The sequence below is a fragment of the Balaenoptera ricei genome, chromosome 8, assembly GCF_028023285.1.
Source record: "Balaenoptera ricei isolate mBalRic1 chromosome 8, mBalRic1.hap2, whole genome shotgun sequence".
Taxonomy (NCBI): domain Eukaryota; kingdom Metazoa; phylum Chordata; class Mammalia; order Artiodactyla; family Balaenopteridae; genus Balaenoptera; species Balaenoptera ricei.
The window spans coordinates 43,811,136-43,830,344 of record NC_082646.1 but is presented as its reverse complement, the minus strand read 5'-3'; the positions used below and the strand labels follow the sequence as shown (position 1 = coordinate 43,830,344).

The 19,209-nt window shown below is 41.7% G+C and overlaps 1 protein-coding gene across 2 annotated transcripts in view; it reads left to right on the top strand.

Annotated features, from left to right (window-relative positions):
* Positions 1-19,209, top strand: part of FAT3 (FAT atypical cadherin 3) — a 559,321-nt gene that overhangs the window by 331,899 nt on the left and 208,213 nt on the right. For both annotated transcript variants that reach the window (XM_059929409.1, XM_059929408.1), the window contains exon 3: positions 16,132-16,193. In XM_059929409.1, coding sequence (XP_059785392.1) covers positions 16,132-16,193 — 62 coding nt within the window. The remainder of the gene's footprint in view (positions 1-16,131; positions 16,194-19,209) is intronic.

The window sequence follows — 19,209 nt, the reverse complement described above, 5'->3', positions numbered from 1 at the left end:
GCTTTTTCCAAAAGGCATGGAAGCTTTGCAAGCCACAATATAAATGCTGAGTGATCATTCCCATGAATGTGGACCATTACCTGCTTTGGGTGGTACTACACATACCTATGTTCACACACACTTCCATACACATTTTCAGTAGGATAGTTTATTCATCCAATAGGCTAATATTTATTGATCACCTTCCATATGCCAGGAACTTTGAAAGATATACAGATTAGCCTAGGCTCTTAAAAGATATTCCTTTAACGAACATTAAATGAGTGAAAATATAATGGCCTGGAGAAGCCACAGTCTATTGAAGAAAACAAACACGCAAACAAAACACAAAGTGATAAAGCTATAATGGAATTGTTCATAAATTTTTCTACAAAAGAGTAGAGGGATTATACAACTCCTCCCTGAATTGATAAAGCATTTTTCTCAAGGAGTTAGAAAGGATTCTAATTCCGCCTTTATTTCCACTTATATTTATAAAGGAAAAAAAATAGCATATGTCAATCATAGTAAGGAAGAAGTTAATTGCTTCCCCATTAAATCATTGCTATGTTGCAGAGGAAGAAACTGAGGCACACAACATTTTTAAAGGCACACCACATTCTAAAAGGCTTGACAAAGTTGCTGCGTTCATTGATGAATGATTAAGCACAACTTTCATCATTCTTGCAAGAGATGGTACGTCTTCCCAAGGAAGAGAAGGGCCATGAAATTCCATTAATTCAGACTCTCATTGAGGAGGATTTTACAGAAGTTGAAAATGCAGATTCTAGAATATTTCAGGAAACACACGTTTCCTGATTTCAAATAAACACATAAGGTTAATGCTAGTGTTAACAAAATGTTGCCAAACAAAATACCTGCTTGGATGGACTCTAATGAATAGTTACGTGGGCCATTTGCAATTAGAACATCAAAATGGGGGTTGTTAAAATTAAAGTGCTTTGCAAATGGTTTGTCTGGAGTACATTAAATATTCCCCTGAGAACTTTCCACCCTATTAATTTACCTAGGTAGTACAAAGGTAAACTTCAACCAGCCGCAGACCTATTACAAATTCTCAGATAGGTAGAATGAAAAATAATAAGGTTTAACAGTGTATATAAAAATTTAGGACAAAAGGAAAGGATTGAATTATGTGAAAATTAACTGGAAAATGTGTTATATTAAAAAAAAAATAGTGTCAGTCTTCTGATAACTTTCAAAGCTCTCCATAACAAGTGATGCTTTTCCCAGATTTTTTAAATTGGGTTTCAAAACATGGCTCTTACCTAAGACCTCATAGAGCAGAGATGATCTTAAAGGATTGCACACCTACAAAGCATGTGTGTGTTTTCAAGACTTTGCACATCCTCTGAGTAATTTGCACTTTAACCATCCTCCTGATTTTATCTGTCGTGTGAAAACAGATGTAGAGACAAATTATTTGCAGTGAAATCATTTCTAAGGGGAGTGCAGGGGTGGCTTTCACACCTCTGGAGTGTGGCAGGAATTAATGAACTTTACAGTGTTCATTTGAATAAGCAGAAGGAAACTTCAACTTTTAGTTGTTTGGTTATTACATTTTTAGACATTGTCAGAGGTGAACAATCTAGAGACAATAAGGTTTTCCTTTAAAATGTAATCAGAAATAGCATCCCAGTGCTCTTCAGGTTTTTAATAAAAATTAAAGGTAATGCACTACCTTTTATAGATGCTGTTTCTATTTTTCAAAACAGCATCTGCTAAGTGCAAGGCACCATGCTAAACACTTCATCTGGATCATTTTTAACCAAAAGCCTGTGAGGGAGTTATTACTATCCCCACGTCAGACATGACAAGACTGAGATCAGAGAAGTGATGTAACTTGTCCTTGGTCACACAGCTAAGCAGTAGCAGAGCCAAGATTTAAACCTAGATTTACTTTTTTCATTAACCTTCTGTCTCATGATTCTTAGCTACAGCTTTGACATTTTAACTTCTTCCAACTTCTCTGTTAGAATCTTATTCACCATTCAAAACCAGGACAAATTCAACTTATTCCCTCATCTTTTCTAGTTGCACAATTCTGCAGTAATCCTTCTTCAGGGCACCCAGAGTTGTCCAGGGCGTGTCGCTCACACCTAGTTTCATAGTTATCTGCATACATGTCTGTTTCCCTTACTGGATTGTTAGTTTCATGAGGGCAAATATGGGGACTTACTCTTGTATCCTCTTGGCTCTTCCCACGGTGTCTCATGTAAAAATATGCTTTTGTGGGAAAGAGGTAGCATCACCACGGAGGTGGGGTTTAACCTCTGCTGTGAGGATCCTGAGGGCCAGAAGATGCTAGGAAACGTGTAACAATATAAGAAAGTGTGCCAGGGTGAAGATGGAAAACTGTAGCTGAGGTAATCCAGTGTATTAGGGGAAGACACCAGGCCTGTAGCAGATGTGAAGTCAGAACAGATCTGGCAACCATAGTTTAGTCCTTTTTTGGGAGGGTTCAGCATAGAACCTTGCAGAATTCATAGGAAGATATGCAGGGGTCCATGTGCCAGGTGTCTCATTTTACGGGCCTTTAAATGATCTTATATTATAAAACTGAGTGTTGTTCATTGTGGAGAAACTAGACCATTTAGATAAGCCAGAAAAACTAATTACCATAACCCCAGCACCTATTGGTAACGACTGTATATACAGTGATTCTCACCCCTGGCTGACTATTACAACCATCCAGAGCTTTTTAAAAATTCGTGTACCTAGGCCCCCATACATACCAAATAATTCAGAATGTCTGGATGTGGGACCCTGGCATCAGTATTTTTTAAAGCTCCCCAGGTGATTCCAGTGAACAGCCAAATTTGCACAGCAATGGTCTAGAGTCAGGCTTCTCAAAATGTAGCATAGGTGCAAATCCCCGAGGTATGGGAGGAGCCTGCAGTTCTGCATTTCTAACTCAGCTCCCAGGTGATTCTGATGCTCCTTATCCAGGTCACACTTTGAGAAATAAGAATACACACTCATCTCTCAATAAAATTTAACAATGTACGGATGAAGGATTTCTTATGAATATATCTTTGAACAAGTTATTCAAACTGTGAGCATTGGTTTCCTTATCTGTCAGATGGCAGGGTAAGAAGTAGAAATTTTGCAATTTTTTTGTTGCCCCAATGTTCAGACCCATGTGAGGGGAATCTCAAGATGGGAAGGAAGCAAGATTAGACCATTGAACACATATGATACTCCAGGCATTATTCTTGGAACTAATAATAAGAGTAACATTTTTGAGCATTTAAGATGTCCCAGGAACCAAGCCAAGCATTTTAAATTGATTATTTAATTGAATAAGCCTCGTTTTACTTAAAGAAGCTAAATAAGTCACCGAAGAGCAGGCAGTTGCCTAGGGCTGGTAACGGGGATGTGAAGGCAGGCAGTCTGATGTCAGAGCCTGAGTACTGGTTACTTAATGGTACATGATGATGGTTCATGGTGCCTCTCAGGCTAGATAATCTTTAAAACCCATCCATATAGTATAATTTAGATTGCCAGCCACTTCTTCCTTATTTTGATCATCCAATATTCAGAATTCTGTTAAAAAAAATATCTTGGCAGAAAGAGAAAGGGGGAGACGTGCGCCATATTGCACATCTGAGCACACACATCAGTGGTATGTTAATGGCACCTAAAATGGCATCATTTCTTGCGACATCCCTAATATTGGTTCACCATCTGTAGCTTAATTTCTCTGAAGAAATCCAATATAGCATTCAAGGTTTAGCTAAATCGCCTAGAGACTTCTTCAGGTGCACAAATACTTCTTCATCTAGGCTGAATTAGAAGGCAGAGCCGGAGGGCCGTGTGAGACTGGGAGGGAGAGAGCCATGAGGATTGGTGATGAGGCGAGGAATTGAGGGAAGAACAGATGGGACTGGTAAGTATCCAGGGATTCTGGCAAAATGAGACTCGTACACGGCATCTCTGGTCCTAAGTGTATGTGTGTGTACATGTATATGTGTGTGTGTGTATGTGTGGGTGCGTGTGGCAGGATCACCTTGTATGAGAGAGAATTATTCAGAGGAGATGGCTTTTGGAAATATTCTCCACCATACATCCTCAGCATTACCCCTCCCTTGTTAGCCACTATCTTATCCTTCACTCTAATGACAGGTTGCCCTGACCCAGATCCCCCAATCGATTTCATCTGTCATGAGTAGCACAGTGAGGGAGCAGGATTTGCCTGAACCTCAGAACTCTCCCTCCAGGCTGCAGGCAAGTCCATCTGTCATCCAGGCCTGAAGGGAAGGTGCAAGGTATGTGCCAGCATCAACACTTTTCCTTTACAAGCTGGCTTTTCCCCTTTGCTACCTGTAGTACCTACAGAATACTGTATCCAAAGGGGAAAGTGTTTCTGGCAGGAGAGAACTCCCCGCGATTTCCCTACTGCTGAGGCAGAATTGGGAAATTCTATCCACTGGCTTGCAAAGAAAAACAAGTGAAAGTTACCTGTGACAGAAAACCAACAACTATGAATAATGTTTGACCCGCAAGGTCTTTCATACTTCAGTTTAAGATGCATTCTCACTTATACAGCTTTAAAATTTCTATCAGCACCTTGGAAGTCACTATTTATAAAGAAAAGTCCAAGTTGCAGGCTTAGAATTCCATCGATGATTTCCCCTGTCAGATTTTCTTTTTTTAAAATATGTATTTATTTTATTTAATTTTTTGGCTGCATCGGGTCTTAGTTGCGGCACGTGAGATCTTTGTTAAGGCATGTGGGATCTTTAGTTGCAGCCCAGCATGGGCTTCTCTCTAGTTGTGGCACGTGGGTTTTCTCTCTCTTGTTGAGGCACACGAGCTCAGTAGTTGTGGCGCGAGGGCTTAGTTGTCCCGCTTCATGTGGGATCTTAGTTCCCTGACCAGGGATCGAACCTGCATCCTCTACATTGGAAGGCGGATTCTTTACCACTGGACCACCAAGGAAGTCCCCAGATTTTCTGAAGGAAATTTAATAGCAGCACTGTGTGCCCAATTGAGCAACTCCAAATCTTTACATCTGATGAAACAGCCCTTACTTAAGAAGAATGCCTGATGGGACCAGTTCCCAGAATCCTTTTTTTAACCCCCCTCATATGTATATGTTTTTGCTTTCTGGTTTTTCTTTTGAAACAAACATCATGTGGTCCAAACAAACATTATTTAGTCTTTTTTTAGGCAAACCTGATAAGTGTCTTCATCTCAACTTTAATTTTTTTCTACAACCTGAAACTTGCATGTACTGTGTCCATTTCATTCTCTTTGAATTAATTCAGTGCACAGTCTGATGTCCATGTGTAAATACTATAGGGAATATTTTAAGCCTTCCTAATAGTCTGAAATGAGAGGTAGAAAAAGACTTTCTCTTACAGAGTCCAAGCTCTTACTGCTTGCCACATGATAGGCCAATAAATTGAGAGACGAATTGTTGGGGCAAGGAATAGCGACTTTATTTGGATAGTCAGCAGACCGAAAAGACGGTGGACTAGTGTCCCAAAGAACCAACTTACCTGATCAGGCTTCTTTTATTCTAAAAGGGGAAGGGGTGTGGCTGGTTGTTGCAAACTACTTGGTGCAGGAATCCTTTGTTCTTGCAGCTGTCCACATCTAGTCACAATATTCCTATAAACCTCCAACGAGACAATTGTTATTTTCTTTTCTGCAACTTTTCAATCTCTATATGAATGGAAAAGTGTAATGCCTTTAAAGGTCAGAGCCTTGAGAATGGGCTATCATGTATATTTCCAGTTATAGGCAACATTCTTTTACCCAGATGCAGAGCCCTAGAACTCAAGGAATAGATCCGATATGGAGTCAGGTTTGTTCTTCTCTGTTACATTTCTAGAGGTTAGAATCTTGTGGAAGAGACAATAAACATGAGAATAACTACAGTGGTTTTTTTTTTTTCCTACTTAAAAACATACATTCATAGTTAACTGATGTTTTTATTTTGCTCCTTTTAGAAATATGGATATGAGTGCTTAAGTGTTGATGTTGTGGATAAATAAAAACCAGAACACAACCCCTCTTGTTCCTGCCTGGGTGACCCACCCATGTCCTGCACAGCTGAACTCAGGTCCACAACAGAAAGCGGGGTCCAGTGAGGGAGCAGGAAAGGAAGAAGAAGAATGATCACCTTTTAATGTTTCTATATTACTAGAGACTCTTCACACTGAAAAGAGACTTCAGGACATTCCTAGATGAGGAAACAGGTCTAGAAAAAAAAAGATGTGATGGCTCAAATCTCATAACCAGTTACTGACCAAGGTGAAACTGGGACGCAGGTCTTCTGGCTCCTACACAGGTGGCTTTGCCATGGCTCTGTATCCTTGTCTGCTAGGAACACAGTGGAGAAGTTTCAGAGTTAGAATCCCTGAGTTTGAATCATGACTCAGTCACAGCTGACCTTGAGCAAGTTATTTCCCTCAGTTTCCTACTCTGAACAGAGTCAAAATAGTTGCTATGTCTCTGAACTCTTGTGAGATTAAATGAGGTCACATATGCAAACTGTTTAGTATAGTGTTTGGCACATAGTACTCAATAAATGTTGGATAATACTGTATTATTTTTTGCCCACCTTTCCCCATAAATTAGCTAGAAACCAGAATGTTGGAGAACCATAAAATGGACATATAGCCCCTGTATCTAACATTAAAGATTAAAATCTTTAACTAGCCACTGAAAAATTAAAAAATAAAAAAAGACTATCAGGAACTGTTCTAATGATCTCCAACTATCAGCACAGAAGAGGTTGTCCAAAAATTGGGAAAACATTAAAATTATTCAAAGAATGGATGAAAGCATTCAGATAACTTTAACTCCCATGCTTTGGGGCCATTGTGGCCATTCTGTATAAAACAATATTGGACTTCCCTGGTGGCACAGTGTTTAAGAATCCACCTGCTGATACAAAATTAATGCACAGAAATCTCTTGTATTTGATACAATAATGATGAAAAATCTGAAAGAGAAATTAAGGGAACACTCCCATTTACCACTGCAACAAACCTGCCTAAGGAAACAAAATACCTGTATGCAGAAAACTATAAGACACTGATGAAAGAAATTAAAGATGATACAAACAGATGGAGAGATATACCATGTTTTTGGATTGGAAGAATCAACACTGTGAAAATGACTATAATACCAAAAGCAATCTTCAGATTCAGTGCAATCCCTATCAAACTACCAATGGCATTTTTCAAAGAAGTAGAACAAAAAATTTCACAATTTGTATGGAAACACAAAAGACCCTGAATAGCCAAAGCAATCTTGAGAAAGAAAAACAGAGCTGGAGGAATCAGGCTCTCTGACTTCAGACTATACTACAAACCTACAGTAATCAAGACAGTATGGTACTGGCACAAAAACAGAAATATAGATAAATGGAACAGGATAGAAAGCCCAGAGATAAACCCACGCACATATGGTCACCTTATCTTTGATAAAGGAGGCAAGAATATACAATGGAGAAAAGACAGCCTCTTTAATAAGTGGTGCTGGGAAAACTGGACAGCTACAGGTAAAAGTATGAAATTAGAACACTCCCTAACATCATACACAAAAATAAACTCAAAATGGATTAAAGACCTAAATGTAAGGCCAGACACTATAAAACTCTTAGAGGAAAACATAGGCAGAACACTCCATGACATAAATCACAGCAAGATCCTTTTTGACCCACCTGCTAGAGCAAAGGAGATAAAAACAAAAATAAACAAATGGGACCTAAGGAGACTTAAAAGCTTTTGCACAGCAAAGGAAACCATAAACAAGATGAAAAGACAACTTCAGAATGGGAGAAAATATTTGCAAATGAAGCAACTGACAAAGGGTTAATCTCCAAAATATACAAGCAGCTCATGCAGCTCAATATCAAAAAAACAAACAACCCAATCCAAAAATGGGCAGAAGACCTAAGTAGACATTTCTCCAAAGAAGATATACAGATTGCCAACAAACACATGAAAGGATGCTCAACATCACTAATCGCTAGAGGAGTGCAAATCAAAATTACCATGAGGTATCACCTCACACCGGTCAGAATGGCCATCATCAAAAAATCTACAAACAATAAATGCTGGAGAGCGTGTGGAGAAAAGGGAACCCTCTTGCACTGTTGGTGGGAATGTAAACTGATACAGCCACTATGGAGAACAGTATGGAGGTTCCTTAAAAAACTAAAAATAGAACTACCATATGACCCAGCAATCCCACTACTGGGCATATACCCTGAGAAAACCATAATTCAAAAAGAGACATGTACCACAATGTTCATTGCAGCACTGTTTACAGTAGCCGGGACATAGAAGCAACCTAAGTGTCCATCGACAGATGAATGGATAAAGAAGATGTGGCACATATATACAATGGAATATTACTCAGCCATAAAAAGAAACAAAACTGAACTATTTGTTGTGAGGTGGATGAACCTAGAGTCTGTCACACAGAGTGAAGTATGTCAGGAAGAGAAAAACAAATACCATATGCTAACACATATATATGGAATCTAAAAAAAAAAAAAGATGGTTTTGATGAACCTAGGAGCACATAAAGATGTGGATGTAGAGAATGGACTTGAGGACATGGGGAGGGGGAAGTGTAAGCTGGGACGAAGTGAGAGAGTAGCATTGACATATATACACTACCAACTGTAAAATAGATAGCTAGTGGGCAGCAGCTGCATAACACAGGGAGATCAGCTCGGTCCTTTGTGACCACCTAGTGGGGTGGGATAGGGAGGGTTGGAGGGAAATGCAAGAGGGAGGGGATATGGGGATATATGTATACATATAGCTGATTCACTTTGTTATACAGCAGAAACTAACACAACATTGTAAAGCAATTATACTCAAATAAAGATGTTAAAAAAAAAAAAAAGAATCTACCTGCCAATGCAGGGAACACGGGTTCAAGCCCTGGTCTGGGATGATCCCACATGCCTCGGAGCAACTAAGCCTGTGCACCACAACTACTGAGCCTGCGCTCTAGAGCCTGGGAGCCACAACTACTGAGCCCACGTGCCACAACTACTGGAGCCCACATGCCTAGAGCCCGTGCTCTGCAACAGGAGAAGCCACCACAATGAGAAGCCCGTGCACCGCAATGAAGACCCAACACAGCCAAAAATAAATAAATAAATACATTTATTATAAAAACAAGAAAAAAACAAAACAATATTGAGAGTTCTGGGAGACTGTATCCATGTAACCCTCATTCAAACAAGTTTTGCTTGATACCCTCAATGTACCAGGTTCTATATTAAGTGCCAGGGACATGAGATGAATAAGATCTATTAACTACCTTTACTTATATCCTGTTAGGGAACACTGACTCTTTAACAAATAATTAGAGCCAAATATTGGGTGCTGTACTAGTAGTATTGTTGTATTCAACAAACATAATAGGCACTGATTGAGGTTCCTGAGCTCAACTGGTGAACCACCCAATGTCGTCCTGAAACTGTGGTCTAGAAAGAGATCCAAACAATAGATGAGTTACTTGCCACATGCTAGAGGAGGAAACGTCAGAGAAGGCTTTGCAGAGAAGGTGACATTTGAACTATCTGGAAGGACGATGAGAGGGTTTCCCAGATAGCCAGGGTAGGCATGGAGAAATGGTAAGCAGATGAAATTGAATATGAAAAAAGAGAGTAAGCACTAATTGTAGCTCACAGGGCTGATACTCCATTTGTATTTGTAATACCAAACTCAGTTTCCAACAGTCCTGGAAAATTATGCTGAAACAGCTAAGACCTACACTGCTTCAAGCAGTACTTAAAGGAAATGTCAATGTCATGGCAATAGATTACACAGCTGAGACCCAGGACACCCACGGGCCAGAAAAGCAGGGGAAAGATGTCATCCTTACAAGTATCACTTCTCTGACCATAACTACATAGAACATTTTGAGTTCTTTTTTGAAAAGGCAGCCATATTTTCATGCTCAGACTGTTTATCAGAAAGGTCGTTAGATTCCCCCATTTCCACAACAAAAAAAATCAAAAACAGTCCTTTTTAAAGTAATTGCATGGTTCCAGCCATATGCTCTCCCCTCCTCTTTACTGAGTATCATTCACTTAGGACTGGCGTAATTCCCCTCCTAAATTGGAGGTTTGCATATGTAATTATATCAAATGATGTGTTTGTTTATATCTCCAAACCACATTCAAAAGCTTGCCTATGATTTATCTTTGAAATTCAATTTCATCATGTCAGTCCCCAATTTACTGTGCCCAATGGGTCTACAGTTACATGTGTGATGTATACGGCTCTGTGTTGCAGAGATTACAGGATGAGGGTGCCTTCCACAGTGATGAATCAGAGCAGTTGAAGAGGGAGATTGCTCTGTTACGGTCTCTGCCCTGTTCTAAGACCCAACTGCATTCAGCTACGACAAAGTTGTTTAGAAAGGAAGATGCAGCTTTGGCAGTTTTGACTAATTCCTCTGGACTGGGAGGGATGGCTCACTTCATTCCTGTCTGACTGTAAAACACACTGTGCAGCTGAAGCTCCATAGCTCATCCTAAGGATACAACTTTAGAAGGAAGAAAGCTTTTGCCCCTTCTTAGTTTAGCTGGCCCTGTCCTGACAACAAGGTTTATCTTCAGTGCAAATAACTACCAGTTGTGACTTTAACCCAAAATGTACTTTTCATTATGTTTATGTTCTAGATTCCCCAGGGACAAACCTGATGGCTCTATTCATTCCAGCCCCTCTTCCTACCAGATTCCTAAACTAACTCATTCATTCATTCATTCATTCATTCAATCATTTAAGTATTTTTTAATTTATTTTTTAAATTTATTAATTTATGGCTGTGTTGGGTCTTCGTTTCTGTGCGAGGGCTTTCTCTAGTTGTGGCAAGCGGGGGCCACTCCTCATCGCGGTGCGTGGGCCTCTCACTATTGTGGCCTCTCTTGTTGCAGAGCACAGGCTCCGGACGCGCAGGCTCAGTAGTTGTGGCTCACGGGCCCAGTTGCTCCGCAGCATGTGGGATCTTCCCAGACCAGGGCTCGAACCCGTGTCCCCTGCATTGGCAGGCAGATTCTCAACCACTGTGCCACCAGGGAAGCCCTAATTTATTTTTTATTTGAAGTGTAGTTGATGTTCAATATTATATAAGTAACAGGCGTACAATATAGTGATTCTCAATTTTTAAAGGTTATGCTCCAGTTATAGTTATTATAAAATATTGGCTATATTCCCCGTGTTGTATAATATATCCTTGTAGTTTATTTTTTACCTAATAGTTTGTACCTCTTAATTCCCTGCTCCTATTTTGCCCCTCCCTCCTCCCCTCTCCCCACTGGTAACCACTAGTTCTCTATATCTAAGAGTCTGCTTCTTTTTTGTTATATTCACTATTTTGTTGTATTTTTTAGATTCCACAGGTAAGAGATATTGTACAGTGTTTGTCTTTCTTTGCCCGACTTATTTCATTTAGTCATTCAACCGTTTAAGTATTTTTAAAGATCTGTCTCCTCCAGGGACTTCCCTGGTGGCGCAGTGGTTAAGAATCCGCCTGCCAATGCAGGGGACACGGGTTCAAGCCCTGGTCTGGGAAGATCCCACATGCCGCAGAGCAACCAAGCCCGTGCACCCTAACTACTGAGCCTGCGCTCTAAAGCCTGTGAGCCACAACTACTGAGCCCACGTGCCACAACAACTGAAGCCCGGGTACCTAGAGCCCGTGCTCCGCAACAAGAGAAGTCACCGCAATGAGAAAGAAGCCCGCACACAGCAACGAAGAGTAGACCCCGCTCGCCGCAACTAGAGAAAGCCTGCGCGCAGCAACAAAGACCCAACGCAGCCAAAAATTTTAAATAAATAAATAAATTTTTAAAAAGCAGGTTGAATTAAAAAAAAAAATCTGTTTCCTCCAAACATGAAAGACGTGTTCAAATCTAAAAGGCAGCGTTTGGGGCTTCCCTGGTGGCGCAGCGGTTGAGAATCTGCCTGCCAATGCAGGGGACACGGGTTCGAGCCCTGGTCCGGGAAGATCCCACATGCCGCGGAGCAACTGGGCCCATGAGCCACAATTACTGAGCCTGCGCGTCTGGAGCCTGTGCTCCGCAACAAGAGAGGCCGCGATAGTGAGAGGCCCGCGCACCGTGATGAAGAGTGGCCCCCGCTTGCCGCAACTGGAGGAAGCCCTCGCACAGAAACGAAGACCCAGCACAGCCATAAGTAAATAAATAAATAAATAAAAATAAAATTTATAAAAGGCAGCGTTTGTGATCTCCTACTGATTTTTAAATGGCTTTACTGATACATAATTTACGTACAATAACTATCACCTGTTTAAAGCATACAATTCGATGGTTTTCAGAATACTTGTGGAACTATGCATCCATCACCATAATCTGTAATTTTAGAGCATTTTCATCAGCCCCAGAGGAAACCTTGTACCCCTTAGAAGTCACTCTCTGTCCCTTGCCCCAACTTGTCCCATTTCCTACTCATTTTCACTTTTGACTTAGATTTTTTCCCCTGCCTTTTACTTTAGATCTGTGAAAATAAAGGTTATAGAAACCCAGAGAACTGAGACCTGCAGAGGTTTCCTTGCCTTTCCTCCACAAACAGAAACTCCTTGGCTTTCTCACAGCTCCAGGTTCACTGTTGTGTATGTTGCTTCAGACTTTTCAGGAAGCCTGTCTTCTTCTCTGTTGGCTGATAAATAGGTGAACAGCACATCCTGGGGGAGGTAGGCAGATGGAAGGGAGACACACTGCTCTCCCACTTATGCATGGGCATTGTGAAAATAAGTGGCTTTCCTAAAGAATTACCCTCAGGATAATCGGGAGAGGAAGCTGACCTCCTTCCCGAGCACTGTCATACCACAATGGGCTGTGGCTGCGTGACCTGGGCAAGGAGGACCTGAAATGACACGAGATCCTACGGGGCGGGGGGGGGAGTGCAGACAGAGGGCAAAAGGGCTCCTGGTCTTTTGTTCCTGGAAGAGCAGCAGGCGAACAAGAGCAGAGGCTGACAGCCCTTTCACCCGTTTATAGCCTCCATATAACAAGTATTTCTCATTTCCATTGTGACCTCTAACAGAGGATGCCCCCTGAAGAGGTGGAGAGGTCTGTGAAAGCCTCCCACCCCCTTTCGAGAACACACTTACATCTCACTTGGAAAGAGCCACCGTGACATATGATCTTCTGGGAAAGCATGGCCTGAAAATGAAGGCGTCAGATTTGTGCTTTAGATGCTCGCTGGTGTGACCAAGCTGACCCTTAGTCAATATGACTCAGAGGGCCGGCTCCTCTTTATTCCTCCTTTATCACCTCACCCACCAGTGCATTCACACATCTCCATCCCCCCCTCGCCCACCCCCCCAACACACACACACACACACACACACACACACACACATACACACACACACACTGAGCCCAAGGTCTGATCCAGATGCTAAAGCTTCTCAGGTGTATTTCATTCTTGGATGGGCAGAAAAATTCATGTCAATAAAAAGTCACAGCGAGATTCAACAAAGGATAGTGGAATTGCAGAAAGCCTCCTCTTAGAATCAGAGGACCATCTCAAGGCATCATCCCAGGAGATTTAGACACAGTAAATGAGGGATGGAGTGGGGCACAGGATCTCTGTTTTTCTGAGTTTCCCGGGAGGTTCTGATGGGCAGCTAGGGAAGGGAAGTTACTGCTTCTCTCCCTTGAAACTCTTGAGAACGGTCTTCTCTCTGTCATCTCTGACAATAGTTCAGAGGTGCCTAGCACTGTGCCATTCACACAGAGGAATTTAGGAAACGGTTTAAATGAATACTAAAGGCACACACTCCCTCCCCATCCACAGATACTCTCCTCACACACAGAATAATAGCCTCCTAAACAGACACTTTCTAAGTCTGTCTGTAGCAAAACTGAAGATTAGAATATGAATAATCCATCTTTTCTACAGCCACTTTTGTCAACTGATCCTTAATGAATTTCCTGTTTTGTTTTAAGCCAGGGGCTTAGGTGGACCACAGGGCTTCTGAATCGGAAGGCAGGTCTTTCCCATGAAGTCACTCTGTCAACCTGTCTAGCAGGAAAATACAGACGTATGAGCAAAGGATTGCAGTAAAAAGGCAAGAACGATACTGTGGTGGAGTATACCCTTTCTGTTAGTATGTATCAGGTAGACCCTTAACCCTGGGAGAGAGGGTCACCTCTCCAACACCTGAGCTAACACCTGAGCTAAATTTGAAAAATCTGTGGATGAAGCTAAATTTGAAAAATCTGTGGATGGGTGGGGCCCATTCCAGAAAGCATTCATGGAAAGGCAGATCATTTATGCAACGGGAACATGGGTTTCCCTCCCATGGGGAGTGCGGACAGATGAAAGTGGAGAAGAGTGGGTTTGAAACACACACGTCAGATTGGGGCTGGAACCCAATTGCACCTCAGATGGGATTCGAACCCAGGCAAAACTCAGATTGGGACTTGAACCCACGGGCTGGGACTCGAACCCACTGTCTTTTAGTTAAAATCACTCACCTGGGGTCAGGACGTACTAAAGCTCAGGCTGTTTATGTCTCTGCACAGAAGGAATTCAGCGAGAGGCGAAGTGATAAGTTAGAAGTAGATTTATTAATATAGGATGCTTTTGAGGGATACAAGTGGGCCGGCAAGGGGGCTCTGCCCCAAGAACTAAGTGGGAAAGAAGGTGTATTTAGGGAGATACACATTCCATAGACAGAATGCGGTACATTTCAAAGGGCGAGAGTGGCCCGAAATATGGGGTGGTTAGTTTTTACAGGCTGAGTAATTTCATAGGGTAACAAGTGGGAGGATTATTCCAGCTCTTACAGGGAAGGGACGGGGATTTCCAGGAACTGGGCACCACTCACTATTTGGCCTTTTAACGTTAGCCTCGGAACTGCCATGGTGCCTGTGGGTGTGTCATTTAGCTAATACTAATGTATTACAATGAGCATATAATGAGGCTCAAGGTCTACTGGAAGTCTAATCTTCCGCCATCTGGGGCCTAATTGGTTCTAACCAGTTTTGTTATATCCTCCACGGCTATGTCATTCTTTTAAAGGTTGTGCCCTGTGCCCTTCCCTCCTGTCTCAGGGTCAGCTTGTAAACAGTCATGCTACCTGCAGTGGGATTTTATTTTGAAGGCCATGTGGAGCCGTCTAACCTCTGGTAGTCTTACTCCCACCTACTACCTGAAAACAAAAATGTGAGGACCTCAGCAGATTTTGATTAAATACCTTTTCTATATTTCATGTACCTCACCAGCATTGGGAGTGAGCTTTTCACGTGATTTCTCTGTTATGTCAATCAGCATATGCCATGAAAACAGCCCAATCCATAGTCTCTTATCTTCAGGGGCTTTGAAGATTCAAGAAATAGAATGTAAATTTGACCTCCTAATTGCCATTTGACAATAATCACAATAAAACTTGCAAAAGACAAATTGGGTGTCCTTGAAGGTTTTGTCTTCTCCTTCCCTTTTCTTTGCCTTTATACTCAAAGGGGTGATTCATTTATGGGAAATGCCATTCATAGGAAAGATAGATATTTCCCATGTGGAACTTATTTTGTGTAAAAATTTAAACAAATAAGACAAAGTGATAAAACTACAGTATGAGATCTTCCATATATGAGCTATTATATTTGAAATAATTATGTGTACAAGTAGTTATTACAGATATAACCTTCTTTGTCAAGTATAACCAAAAAGATTATATAAGCAGAAAAATGTTAAATAAGAAAAGTTCTGTTTTATAGCCTGAATCTAATCAGCTTCAACAACCTATTAATTGTTCAAGAACTCTTAAAATCTTTAATAAGGTTCCTATGGTAGAATATCAGTCATATGCAAATGAATCATTGAAATTCCTCATTATCAGAAAAACAATGATTCTTTAGTGAGGTTTCATATCCCCAAAGTGATGAAAATACCTCATCTGTGGTAAGCAGAACCGAAAAACAAATTTTTCAAGTTTTCTTTGTAAATTTTATTTTGTTTGAAGAATAATTCTGAGACCATCTGACTGTCACTGAGGACTGGCCAGTTATACTGTTCCCCATTGCTTTTGCTTTTCCTTTAACTGGACTTGCTTCCCACACTCAGTAAGCTGCTTGCCCCAGATATTTAAAAGTCAAATATTCTCATTTCTACACAGGTCTGATTACAACAACTTCAAGGAAATTGGATCGAGAACAGCAGGCAGAACATTTTCTGGAGGTAAGCGCCTAGAGGGAGCCGGTATTCATTAAAAGTGACTTTTCCTGAACTACTTTAACCTTCCACGGGAACTGGAACTTGAATGTGTGTGAACAGTGGGTTGTGAAATGCGGCTGTTTCTCTTGGGCTGGTCGGTTCTGAAGCTGGAGATTTCTGGTGCATTCCTCTGAATGCACTCCTGTGTGCAGAGAGTAGATGGCAGGGTGGGGGGACTTTGCGTTTCCTGAAAGTGAGCAGATGTATCGACTTTGTGCCCCTTTGTCAATAACTGGAAAAGAAAGTTCAGGAGCAGAGCCCTGTAAGCCATCATGGCCTCAGAGGTAAAAAGAGAGTGAGCCGGAGTGCCGCAGTTAAAGTGAAGTACATCCTTTGTGAAGAAGTGCGCTGCTCGGCCCCTCATTTCTTTTCTCGGGAGAGGGTTGAGAAAGAGAAAGCTGCCAGTTGATTCACTGCCCGAGAAGACTGTTTCTGAAACCATAAAATGTGCTCCTATAATTCATTAAGACAGAAACAACAGCAATAAAAAACTATAAGAGCATTATTTCTGGAGGAAAAAGACCAGGGATGAGAAAATAGATATGAAGGAGTCTTGTGGAACATTCTTTCCATACATATCGAGTATCTTTATTGGGAAGCTTGAAGCCTGGGTAGTACGTATGACGCTGTGATTTAAGTGTGACAGTCTGATACCGAACGGATGACAATGCTTCGAAGGCAGAGCTTTGTTTTATTGTGTCCATGCTGCTAGAATGATCTGTCAGCCCCAAGAACCACTCACTGGAATCCACAGGTCCTATACACACTCACACACACCTCCAATCTCTTCTGAAGTTCCCCTTTAAGTCAGTTCACCAGTAATGATTTATTTAAAGAACACTGGACTTGGAATCAGTGCCTTGGGTCCTAGGGCTTTCCTGCCATGATTAGGTTGGAGCCTTGCAAGCTGTCTAATTGCCCTGGACTTCAGTGTGGCAAATAATTGCTACTCCATATACCTCAAAGGATCTCTATTAGGATCAAACCTGATATTTTATATCAAAGTATTTTTAAAACTCCTAAAGCATTACACATAATAAAGGATTATTATTATTATGCAGCCCTGTGATAAGCCTTTTAAAACATTGCTACCATCACATGAAGATGAAAGACTCCAGGCTGCCGAAAAATAATTATTTTAATTCTTTTTCAAAATCATCCTAATGGGCTACATACCTGGTCCAGAATTAGAGTCAGTTTGCCAGAATAAAAACGCCTTGTGTTATATTCATGGGCTTCTTTCCTTTGTAGCAGTGTCCAGGCCTCCTGGAGAGGCTATGTTCTCAGGTAGTTGAACCTATTACCTCCCAGCAGGGAAAAGGGAGGGTGTCTCATTAGCTGGGGGATCTGCCTGAGATCACTTACTGCTTTGTCCCTGGAAAGGTGGTGTTCTGGGGGTGTTTGCGTGGGTGCAGAGTGTGACTCTAGGGAAAAGAGGCAAAAGTGTTTTCCAGGCATTTGAATACACTTCCCAAAAGAATCATTAACAGTTTCACATCCTTTACAGACTTACACGAATACTCACTCAACACTTTGGTCCTTTGGACAACACAGGTGCTCAGTAAAATGTAGTTAGAATCGTTGTGGTTTTATTATCATGTGGTGTCACAATACCTGAACTTCTCCTAAAGATTCAGCTTCATCTCCACACTCCAAGACAGACAGTAGCTCCAGGCAACTGCAGGACCGAAGGAGCCACAGGCAGCGACCACTGGACGCAGCCCGTGTCCCCAGGACTGAGCTATGTCCCAGGGATACAGAATGAACAGGAAGGGTGGGGAGACACGTGATCAGTGAATACATGCTGTCACTTCAGGCACAAGCTCTCTGAGACCACTCAAAGAAGGTTCCATAATAGCGCTTGAAAATGAGGGGGTGATAGGCAACGTTCAATGGAGCGGTTAGGAGGGCCTCTTTGAGGAGGTGACATTTGGTGACATGAAGCCAAGGTTCTGTTGGAGAAACAGAACCCAGACCAGTGTGATTAAGAGTATAAAGTTAGAGGGCCGTAGAGGTGGTAGGAAATAAGTTGGACAAAGCAAATAGGGCTGTAGTAAGGATTCTGAATTTTCTCCCAAGTGCAGTAGAAAGCCAGTAAGCAGGGTGGGTCGGGGCATGATAAGATTGCAGAGTGAGAGATCACTGGCCGTTCTTCTGAGCAGAATCGGGCTGGGACAAGGCTTCAGTAGTAGGAAGACTGGGAGGGAGTGCTTTGAGAGGGACCCAGGTGAAAGATGACCGTGACTTGGATGAGGGTCTAATACAAACCCCATCGTGATTCTAGCTAACAAGCAGATATGGGTTTTCTGAAGTTTCCAGGGTAGAGATTTAAAAACCTACAGGTCATCTGAATTACACTAACTCGCCCCCCCAGCTCTGCCCACATGCCAGGATTGCCCATCACAGGTGCTCTTTCATTTGGTAAGCTACCCTGCTAAGGTTTTCAAAAACCACTTGAATCTCTATCTCCTACTCTTTCTGTCTCTCCTCCTCTTCTGTCTCTCTCCCACTTTCTAAATTGTACAGTTCCTAGCCACATTGTTTTTTTTTTTCTATATAACATTGCTGTGAGCATTTGAATGGCATTCATTTCTTTTTTCTGAATGGATCATGGACAGAATATTGCTTTAACTCAGCCCTGCAAAAAAAGTGAGTAAAATAATATCATTCAGAGCGCAGAAGAGAGTTCTCTGCTGTACACAAATTTTTGTAACTGCTGACACATTTTGTGAGTTGTAAGCTCTGGGTGTGGGTAATTAACCTCCTGGAAAGCCTTTAATTGCCAAGGTAACCCTATGCTCCTTTTAAACTCACATTAACCTTCTGGTTCTATTGCATATCTCTCCTTCCCAATCAAATAAAATGGACTCTGCTTGAAACGATCCATTTAGAAGCTGACCTGGCAGGTACACGTCTGCATAGGTAGCCAGGAGGACATTAATGATTTGTTTATAGTTTGCTATCCCCGTGATGGAAAGCA